Source organism: Nothoprocta perdicaria, unplaced genomic scaffold (genome assembly GCF_003342845.1).
Source record: "Nothoprocta perdicaria isolate Ctin4 unplaced genomic scaffold, notPer1 scaffold_154, whole genome shotgun sequence".
Lineage (NCBI taxonomy): Eukaryota > Metazoa > Chordata > Aves > Tinamiformes > Tinamidae > Nothoprocta > Nothoprocta perdicaria.
The window spans coordinates 266071-277172 of record NW_020454694.1 but is presented as its reverse complement, the minus strand read 5'-3'; the positions used below and the strand labels follow the sequence as shown (position 1 = coordinate 277172).

At 42.7% G+C, this 11102-nt stretch overlaps 1 protein-coding gene across 1 annotated transcript in view; it reads right to left on the bottom strand.

The window, feature by feature from the left end:
* Positions 1-10865, bottom strand: part of INHBA (inhibin subunit beta A) — a 12327-nt gene extending 1462 nt beyond the window's left edge. Inside the window, 3 exon segments of the mRNA XM_026034996.1 lie at positions 9972-10498; positions 10598-10725; positions 10728-10865. Coding sequence (XP_025890781.1) covers positions 9972-10498; positions 10598-10725; positions 10728-10865 — 793 coding nt within the window.
* Positions 10866-11102: the final 237 nt, after the last annotated feature.

The following is an 11102-nucleotide window of genomic DNA, read 5'->3' as shown; positions in this document are numbered from 1 at the left end:
GATTTTTCTATTCTAACTCGCTTTCACTCAATCCTCAGTTTCTCTGCCAAGTGTACCTTTCCTTTTGGGAAAATTCCTTTTTAGGAAATTGTTTCCCTGTTGTTTTTCAGTATTTTAACTGAATCATTTGTTTATAGTAATGATACCTTTGATTTATGTAAAGCATTTCATGGCAAATMAGCATTAAAAGCTGCTAAGAGTTCATTTGCCTGAGCTGTCTTTGTGATCACTGTTAGCAGAAAGGCAAAAAATGCTTCTGTGAAGACAGTCCGTGAGTGTATATCATATACATACAGATCTGTGCCTAATAGCAAAAGCTGGGGAGCAAATTCCAGTCCTACCAATTCTTTGGGAATGATGYGGGAGCAAGATTTGTCCTTTCTCCCTCTGTAAAGCCCCATTCTTCATGTGGGTCTTAAAATGAGTTGTAAATGTCAATTGTTACAAAAACAAAGAATACTAAAATATAGACCTCAGTTCTGAGAGTTTTGCAGAATTATATTGTAAAGAACTGCAGAATTTCAGCAGGCGGCCTCTTCATCCTGTGAGATTTTAGCTGTAGATCCTGTTCTTAATTTAACACACTGTACTTGCTGTGATTATAGTAATGGTGAACATACTGAGAAATGAGCTAAAGAAGAACTGTATGATTATGGGGATGGTTCTCTGGCATAATTGTATCAACTTGCTGAGATGTCATGATGATGATTATGATGGTGAGGGGGAGTTTCTCTGATACAGAGCTCATATCCCTGGCAGAAGCTGGAATGAATAATGAGGGCTGTTCTGTGATTTGATCACTAGAGCAAGAAGAAGTCGAGAGAGAATGAATTAGCTGTTTTTTAAATGCTTTTTATAAGAGAAGTACTTTTTTCTTTAAGAAAAAAGAAGGAAAGAAAAATCCTGTTAGCATCTTTCTTTCTTTCTTTCTCTCTTCCCCAAAATGGAGGTCAGGATGGCCTGGGGTCACAGATTTTAAATACACAGCTATCTGACCGTAACTGGGTAGAAAGATTCATAGCTATCAGTTTGTCATTCATCCTTGTATTGACCCTGCCAATAGCCGCTGATCTGGTTCCGTGTACAATAATTTCCTTTTCTTAGGGAACTAGAATTTTGCACCATTGTAGGGGAAAGTAGAGATCAAAACTGAAGGGGTAGAAGCATACTGAAAAAAAAAAATCACTTCTGTGGCAGTAGCTCTGTCATCCTTGCATCCGCAAGGAAGAGCTACCCAAAGTATGAGCTTCCTTAGAGTCTCCTGGCTTCCTCTGCTCCTCAGATGAGACAGAAGTGGGTTAAGGTCACAGGAGACATGGCTCCTGAGTTCACTTGAGTATTAAGGAGGCCCCGGTGTCTAAAGTCAGTGTGCACTTGTTGCCTTCCCTCCCTGTGAATCCTGGTAGAGACATGCCCAGCTGTCCCTGCTGGCACCCTCAGGCCAGAGAGGCAGACGCTTCCGAATTAACGTGGCCGAAGGGTGCAGCATTTTGTTTTTGTTTTCCCTGCAAGTGAGAGTGTGAAATTGTAGGCTTTGACTGTCACCGAGATRGGGAAACACATGGTTTGTGTTAACTGCTGCTCGCCGACTTCGCCAGTGCCCATCTGCAGCGCGGGTTGCATGAGTTTCTCAGGGAGCTAAGTGAACCTGTGGGGCTGTGAAAAGRACAGAGAGGTATGGAAGAACCAGCGCAAGGTGATCCCTATTGTAGAGGTACTTATTTCTACTTAAATGACAGCCATTAAGCAATGATTCCAAGGCAACTGCTTAGCCCTTAGGGGCTAGCACCAATGTTTCCATGCTAGAAATTGAGCTATAGCAAAGCTGCTGGCTGCTGTAGAGCAGAAGGTATGTGGTAGACATCCATCCTCCTCCTTCCCAGGGATGTAGGGTGTAAGGAGTTGTACAGCAAGGCCTTCAAATGCAAGGGAAGCCTGATTCAAGAGCCTGGCTGTATGGTGATAGCTGTTGTGAAGAGCAGGATATGTGGAATACATACTTCTGTGACCTGTGGGAAGTATCCATCCCCCAATGCAGGGTGCTRGCTAGGAGCAGGCTGCTGCCACCGGGACTCTCCCTCCAGCCCTCTGCTGCTTGTTCTCCTTCCCTAGGGAGGCTTTTGGGAAAAAAGGGCTTGTTCAGGCCCAGCTACCCCACATGGACAACAGACCTGATATTGCGTGCTTAGCCCAGGGTGTGCTGCCCTTCCTCAGCAGAGGAAGACGCTGTGTGGCCTGTCTCATCGGACAGGTTGGACAGCCCTGGATTACAGAGCAGCTTAATGCTGCTGAGTGCTAATGCGTGATATTACATTCTGTTATTCCCATTCTAGTGGGAACTGGAAATAGTTGCGAAGTGACATACCTCCAGCAGTAAATATTCATATTACCTTATGCACTGGCCCAGAAGCGTAGCAGCRCAACCACTCTTTTTGACAGATAGTACATGAAAGAAACAAGACCTCAMGAACTCTGCTAATTAGTTTTTCATATGCTCCAGTATGTGTGAAAGTTGTGTTCTTTCTCACTACTAGAAATATTGCAAGAGTGTGAAGCGAGCATCTGAGTATGTGTGCGGTGCTTTTTCCTGAGTTTGAGCAAGCTAGTGCAAGACATGTCTCACCAGCATAACAACCTCCATGTATATTGTTAACTACATTTTCACATGCAAGGTGTTCATTCAGAGGCTAAGGAAAGAAGATGCAGGAAGCTCATGTGATCCTAATATTTCTGCACAAAACAAAATACACCTCAAACCTGCATAATTAATAAAAGGTTTTGTAACAATTAAAAGAAGCTATCCCTTTCTCAGGAGCTTATAGAGCAAGCCTGGGGATGCTGCAGTTGCTCTCACTTTAGGAAAAAAAAATGCCGCTTTTCTGAATTCTCTTCATTTTGAGAATTTGTGTGTTACRATCACATAGCACAAATTATATGAATCCTGACATCTTTATAAGGTCACTGAAATCACAGTTTGGCCTGTGCTGTAACGGAATTAAGACTCCTAGGTCTGGCTGGATATGATTGTACATACACATTAGAGCAAGATCTTTAGAGATTTAGCAGTCTTTCCTTTTTGGTCCAAGTTAATGRCTTTGTCCTAATCTTCAGAAAAACATAGTTTTCATCTACCTGGAAGCAAAAAGACGGCCTCACTGAAAGTTAGTCAGGACATCCCTCCCATAATTACACTTCGTTTCCCCTTCTCATCTGCCACGGCAGCACCGCAAGGGTCTTTTTCCATTTCTAATCATCCTGCTCCTCCTGCCTGACTCATGTGGAAAGACCCACAGCCCCACAGTGGTCATGCCCTCATCACGTCCGCGCTCGTATAAGCGGCGGTGTCGGCATCCCGGATTGTTAGCACAGCAGAAAGCAGCTGGGAAAGGAGACAGGGGAYTATTCTGGGCCTGGTTTGATTGCTTTGCCTACTCTCCCCAACAGCTTGGAGAGGCCACCTCTCAGCTACCCTAATGAGAGAGGGAAGAGGCTCTGTGGTTGCATGGGAACCGTGAAGACACCCTGGTAAATACTGTGAAAAGTGRTGAGGAACACCCAGCTGTATAAAGCCAGGCGAATATGGTAGTGGGACTTTCTGAGCAGAAAGAGAGGCTGGCATCAGTATCTAAAGCATGAGATTAGGCACATGCCCCTTTTGGTCTGGCGTGGCTTTTGGGGGCACATACCTGTCAAGGGAAGGTGCACTAAGGAGGGTCTGAACTGTAGAACTAGGAGAACTGTTTTTGGGGTTTTTTTGTTTTTTTTTTGTTTTTTTTTTTTTTTTTTTTTTGATACTATGTTAGCTATTTTTTTTTCTCCATAAGCAAGTTTCTAAGTGTTATGGCTGCTTTTCTCACAAGGAAAGTGGGTTATGCTTCCCAACATTATAATGTGAATTATGCTTAATATATCTTAATGCACAGTATTTAAATACCACATAGAAAATGCTCACCATGTGAGAAGGTGCTGTTACTTTAAATTTCCCTTCTTCACTGCTACTTAATTTTGAGTTGTTTTTACATTATACTGTGAGCGAGCTGTTTTTCCATACAAAGCAAGCTTTTTTTTTTTTTTTTCTTTTTTTAGTTGCTAACTTTACTACTGCCTATGTTTAGATTTGGGGGAATTTGTACTGTGTGCCAATCTGTAATTACATTCAAAAGCATCCTTCTCTTCACTTCTCATTTCCGTTCCCCAGGAGACAGAAAAAAAAAATAGGTTACTAGAAAGGTTCCTCTAAAGAGAGTGAAGAGAAGAGCATGGTTATTGAAAGATAATTGCTCAAAATGTTTACTAATGAGTGACCACTAGAGTTTAGATGAATTGTTCACAGTGCAGAATTTATTCAGTGAATTTAGCACTCTTATCGTCTAGCAATTATCCCTTGGGCAGACTGATTATTACAAATGTGTTATTACTGCGATTAGGCAGTGGCCATTTATGTGAATGCACTTCAGCCTATGGGCCACTGACAAATGAGTTATTCTAACTATTCATTACCCCTTGTATGTGACTGGTCATCTAAGTTGCCTAGTTTTGTTTCGCCTGCCTGGCTGGGTGACTGCTGCTGCTTCGAAAGGGAGGAGCAGTTATAGCACAAATAGCAAACACCAAATCTTTATGCTCCTATCCTCTTTACTGCAAGCAGAAGGAGATTTCTAATGCAAGGAAAAATAGACAAAAATTGCAAAAGAAAAGACACCCCAAATATTCGTGGGGAGAAAAGCAGCAGCAAACTTATTTAAATACTACTTTTTTTTTTTTTTTTTTTTTTTTTTACGTCTCAGAAAATGAAACCAAAGGGGCATTGACAAGGTCATTTAAAATGTGAAATAATTCAGTTCGGGTGAACCTTGACTCTCTGCTCGTGTTTTGTCAAGAGGAAAGCACTTTACATCCACATCTTAGAGTGCTTTCCAAACTGAAAGCCCTTCCCCCACATGGCTTTAAATATTTTAAAAACAAAAAAGGTGTTTGTCTGGTTGGCTTTTTGTTACTTTCCTCTGCATTTACATCTAAAATAGCTCAAAGAAAGTTTAGGGTCAGCTGCACTAGAAACGTATTTAAAGGTTAAAGTAATATTGAGTCTTTGCTTTTCATAAAAGAGAGTAATTTCTTTGTGCAAACTCATAATACATTTCTTAAATTCTAACAGAAAGTGGATCAGAAGCTGCCACTAGCTTTCACCAGAATGTCTAATTTCTGTGCATGAGGGCCCAAATCCCGAGCRCACTGAACTGAATAGCAAGAACTTGCAATTGCTTCCAGTAGACTTAACTACCTTTGTACAGCTCTGTTGCATTAAACAAGACTGACTTTTCCTGCACATACAGCCCTACCGAGACATAAGAATTCCTCAGCACGAATCCATGCACAAATTTACACATGCGTTGTGTCAATGTGTCTTACACACTCTGGCAGGCACCTATTGCACCTATTTATATGCAGGAAATTCTCCACATTACAGCACTGCAGGTACAGGTGTATCTGTACATAAGTGTGCAAGCCTTGGTATACYTGTACATATAGAGGTGCATGTCCCTCTATGTACACGTGCATGTACACACGTCTAGGCAGATGCATATCCCTCTGTATCCACATACAAAGCATGACTATACACAGAGATGGATGCACAGAGTATTTCTGTGTCTTTCTCAGGTATCTTTTTCAAAACTGGTTCCCACCTTCTCAGATTCAGCTGGGCTTTCTCAAGTTCTTCTGAGACCTACCAGCCTCAGAGGAGTCTCACATTTTGCTACAAAGACATAGATTAATGCAGAATGGCTTTCTTCTTCTGGAAGTAACTTGCTTTCATTTGTTCAGCTTGGAATCTTTGATACAGTATGCCAAAGCAAGAAAAACAAAATTGAGGGGAAAAAAAAAAAGCTTGTTTGCTAAAAGCTGAGACTACATTAAAAAAAGATGTGAGAAAATCAGCTCAGCCGATGATTCATGGTCACATTTCTCAATATCTTGTAAAAAAAAAAATAATAATGATCTTTTTTGATGTCTCTAGATTTCCCGAGCTGAAGCACCCAGCAGTTTGTCGGCTTTATCTTTGTGCCCTGTGCCTGCTCCCTTCCACTGCACTATTTTACCTGCAGCTTTCCCCTCTAGGGAATCTCTGCCTTTTAAGTAAATCTGAAGGGAGACAGAGAGCTCCACTCAAAGAAGCTGCAGATAAGCAGAAAGTTCCCTGAGATTCGGGATCGGATTAGGTATTATAAGAAAAAGAGGGGGGCTTGCAGGGACGTTGCCTTGCATGAAGCAAAAAGCCTTTGGAGTGTGCCCTCTCGTGGCCATCCTCACCCAGCACAAACGGTTTCCTTGGGAARGAGCCCATGACATGAGGCAGAAGTGACCCCTCATTTGCCTCCTCCTGAACTTTGCCAGAGGGAACTAGGGATTTTCCTAGGAGAAGGTTCGTGCATGCACAGGTAGGCATGCAGGAATGGAGGTATCCAACAGTAAGTCTGTTCTGCGTGAATTCAGCATGCAGCAGTGCAAAAATGGAGAACCTATGTAAATAGCTGTCATGCTTCTCTCTATTTCTTTTTCTTTTTTTTTCTTTTTTTTTCTCCTTTTTTCTTTTTTTTTTTTTCCTGACAGTTTGCTTAATTATAAGCTTTTGGATTTCAGCATTTCCTCCCAGTAACTCCCATCACCCTCTCGGGGGCTGATGTTAGCAACCCATTTCATTGGCGGCTCAGTTGCCAGGATCAAATTCACTTGGCAAAAGCCCAGGCCTGCCTAATAAGCTATCTGCTTAAAATAATGAAAGAGTTAGTAGCCAACTATATTTTATGAGCGTTGGCTATCTCACTTATGGAACCTGCTGGATTTGCTTGTCAAGAGTGTATATGATCCCTCTCCTCAAAAGGCACTTTTTAAGACCTTGAAGTAAGCCCTAGAGCTCTGGCACAGCTACGCCCATGGCAGAACTAATCAAGGTTAGTAATCTTAGTTTGATATGCAAGTAGAAAATCATTTTTGTGTTTTACTTGTAAGAGTGCCAAAGGACAGTAGGGTGCATTTGTAAACTTTTGCCCAATACTTGCGGTCATTAGTTTTGCAAAGATCTGTCTGGATTTGTTAGCTGTGAAAACTACCTGCCAACTATTTTGCTGATTTCCTGGACATAACTACACCTGTGCACACAAATTCACCACATTTAGTTTCCCCTGCAGTTGTCCATGTGCTTGTTCGATTTTTAGTCCATTTTAGAAAATAGTAGTCTCAAGCCAGAGCCACATGCATAGGGCACTGCTTGTTTATTTGCTCCATTTCATTGTATGTCTGAGGATATGGCTTATGAAAGGTGGAAATACTACTTTTTTTTTAATGAAAGCTAGTAAATGGGGCTTCTGAAAGGGAGGTGGCAAATGGCTGTCTTSTGTCAAATCATACTCAAAGGAACAAAAAGTCTAAATTCCTGCTTCTCTTTCCATAGATGTTTATTTGATATCATGTGAGATGTTTCCATTCATTTTCATTGATTTCCTATTCCCCTCATTTTAGATATTGAGAGTTTCACATTACAAGTGGGAAGAACATCAACCTCAGTGTAAGAGTAACATATTCTCCTACTCAGCGCTTAAAACTTCTGACTCTTTTCAGTTCTCATAGGCAGTGGAGACCATCCACGTAGCTCTCATCTATTCCTCTCTTTTCCCTCATTTTGCCTAGGTGACATGTCGCCTGGCTTTTCTTTGCCTCACTTTCCTCAGCAGGACAGATAATACTACTTTAATACTTGACACTTAACCCCCTTGGCAAGTGAGTGGAAGGGATCTTGGGTAAAGTTTACTTTTGCTGTTACRGCAGGAGCACCTGGAAGGCACAGTAGAGGACTGATGTTAGAGAGATGCCAGATAGCAATAGCTGCAGATGAAAGATACGTTTCAGCAGCTCGCGGTAACTCCGCAGAGTGGAGTTAATGTGTCCATCATAAGCCAAGGTATCTAGGACTCGGTTTCTAGGTTTTTTCAAGGCTCCTCCCAAATGGAGGTAGGTCTAGCAGGTAGGGGAGCCAGGGCCAGAAGGGAATCCTGCTGAAGGGAGAGCAAAGGAGCGGAGAGCAGCAGGGAAGGACAGGCATGAGAGCGCAGCGCGTGCCCACGTGGCTCTATAGCATAAGGCTTAGCACATTCGCTTGGCTGGCAGCGGGGAGACAGCGCTGTGCAAATCCCGCTCCGTGACGTGCTCGCGTTGGGCTGCTYGTGGACGGGGGGGACCGGTGGCGGGACTATTGGCCAGCGTGTGGGCAATGGCACGATTTTCACCGCTCACGTGGCCCCGCGAGCCAATGGCTCGGGGAGCTGCTGTTGGAGGGTGTCGTAGCGAGGAGGCATATATCAAATTCCAAATTCCTTTGTGTCAGAGCTCAGGAGAGACAATAATGTGTTTACAAATGATTGGGACTCACACAGTGAAGAGAAACCACTGTTCATGCCATATGTGTTTCACTGTGCTCAGAGCGAACTGCTGAAAACCAGGTGGGGAATCCGACTCATAGACAGCCTAGAGATTTCATTGCTTTTAGAAACTCCTTTCTAAGCTACGGCCGAGCCACCCCTGCTTCGAACGAACACTCGCACTGACATCTTCGGTCTGCTTTCGGAGGAGGGAAGGAAAGTGAGGAAAAGACTGAGCTTTCCYAGGGAAAAGCCCGATCGTGTGTGCCTTGACAAGGACGCCAAAGGCAAGGGCTCCTTGTACAGTTGGAAGCCGGACAGGCAGCAGGAATGTCTGCTCTGAAAAGCATGCACACTTCTTGTGCATGGCTTTCCTGCAAACAGAACATCTGAGTCAACAGGTTTTCAGGACTGGAAACTCTGAGTGTTGTCTTAATTGTTTATACTGCTGCAGCAAACTTTTAAACAAAAATGCTTGGAGTTCCTTTGCATACTTTGCCTACCATATGCTGTACCAAACAAAACAATGACATTCTTTTAAAACCGTCTTGGCAACAGGGAAAATGCTTTGGCTAGACAACATCATAAAAAGTTGCTGGTAGTTAGGTGGCAGAACTATTTGGTGATACTGGTATCAATGCATGTATAAGCGTATGTATGTATAATAACATATACCTATACATAGACTTAAAATGAGTTCATTTAGGAGCAAGGCATTAAAGCAGAACTTGCGAGTTGTTTCCTATAGGCAGATGATTTGAACTGGAGCTATTAGTTAGTGAACAGCTGTATTCTGAACTCYTCCTGTGCAAGAATCAGGGAAAACAGATCTGTGAAATAGTTCAAAATAGACCCTATCAAGGTTGCAGTTTTTTTGGCAGGAGTGACTTAGGACAGAACCCTTTTTTATCCCCTAGCATGCAGAAGTCTGTGTTACAAATTGAATCAGCTACAGCAACTTGCCCAGTTCTATGGAAGTCATCTGACAGTCCCTGCAACTCTTTACTGCCGAAGATGCTGTGTTAAATTAAAAAGCAGAATTGCCCTCTCCCTCCTGTGAGTTAAAGCTGCTGCATCTGATTCTGTAGCCTCCACTATAATTTTTACATGAAAAGGTTGTTTCCTCAACAAGCACACAGCTCACTTTCTGTCTTTAGAAACTCTCCAAGAGGTTTCAGCCCTTTTTCTTTCACTGTCAGCCCTGCAACCCAAGACTTTAATGCAAGTGCTCTGGCTTCACAGGCGCGGTTTGGAGGACCCCTGTGCAGCCTGACTTTCTGCTCAAGATAGAGAGCTGCCTCACTGTGCCTGTGTTTAGCAAGTGTAATCTGTAGCCAAAACTAAGGCAGAAAACCCAAATTCCTTCTGAGTCCCCCCTACCTCAATGACATTCCTCCTTCTCCCTCCCCCCAAGCCTCTTATAACCTGGCAGAAAATATTATAATCTGGCAGAAAACATTATTGTTGAGGAGAAGGAAAGAAGTTAAGTGCAGTTCTGGCAGAAAAAAAATAATAAAAAAGGCATCTATTTTACAGTTTTGTTTTTTAAGCACTCACCTGATTCCGCAAAAGTGATGATTTCTGAGGTTTGCTCCACAACTTCATTCATTTCGGCTCTTCTTCCAACATCATCCTCTATTTCCACATAGCCATCCTCTCCCACCTTTCCCACGTGGAGCTTCTTGATGGCATTTAAAAGTGCTGCCTTGGGCACCGGCTGGGTGATGTTAGGTCTGTCCCTCAAGTGCAACATGTTCAGTATGTGCTTCTTTACTGCTTCCACCATCTCCGGCTGTGAGCTGGGCACATCCTTGGAGAGCGTGGCGAGGGCACATGATGGGCAGTCAGTGACTGAACTGTGCCCTTCGGATCCTGGGGTTGGGGAACTCCTCACTATAATCCAGCAAAGCACCAACAGAAATCCTCTCTTCAAAAGCAAAGGCATCCTGGCAGCAAAAGTTGTTGTGATTCCCTTTTTAAAAGGCCCTGCTTTTCCTCCCCCTTCACGCACAGTTTTGTTTTTGCTTTTTGTTTGTTTTTTTTTTTTTTTTTTTTTTTTTTTTTTTTTTTTTTTTTTTTTTTTTTTTTTTTTTTTTTTTTTTTTTTGTGGTTTTTTTTTTTTTTTTTTTTTTTTTTTTTTTCCTTTTCTTCCCCCAATTTTCTGGAAAAAAAAAAAAAAAAAAAAAAGAACCAAAAGTTTTCTGTGAAGTTTTGTTTGCAGGTCCCCTCTCTGCATGCAATGAGTGCTGTAGATGTTTGTGGCTGTCAGGGAGAAGAGTTCTGACTCTGTCTCAGAGTAGGAGAGAGACACAGGGAGAGAGGGAGAGAGAGAGAGAGGACGGATTGGCCTAAAGTGAGTGAGTGAATGAGAGAGGGAGGGAGTTTTGTCTGTGAGTAAAGGCTATGATTAGGAAGGGGGAGGAACAGGCAGGCTGGCTTCCTTATGCTCATTGCTCCCCTAACACACACCTCTCTTCAAATATCACTACTCGTGTTTGCTGCCCTCCCCCCGTTCTAAAATCGCTTTTCTTTGCCGTGAATTTACTCCTTCCCCTCTGTTTGACTCCTGGCTGTCGGTCCCCCCCTCACCCCCCTTTTTCTTTTCCTTTCTTTTTTCCTTTTTTTGTTTTGTTTTGTTTGGTTTGGTTTGGTTTKGTTTGCTTGATTYCTTCAACAGTATCCCTGGCT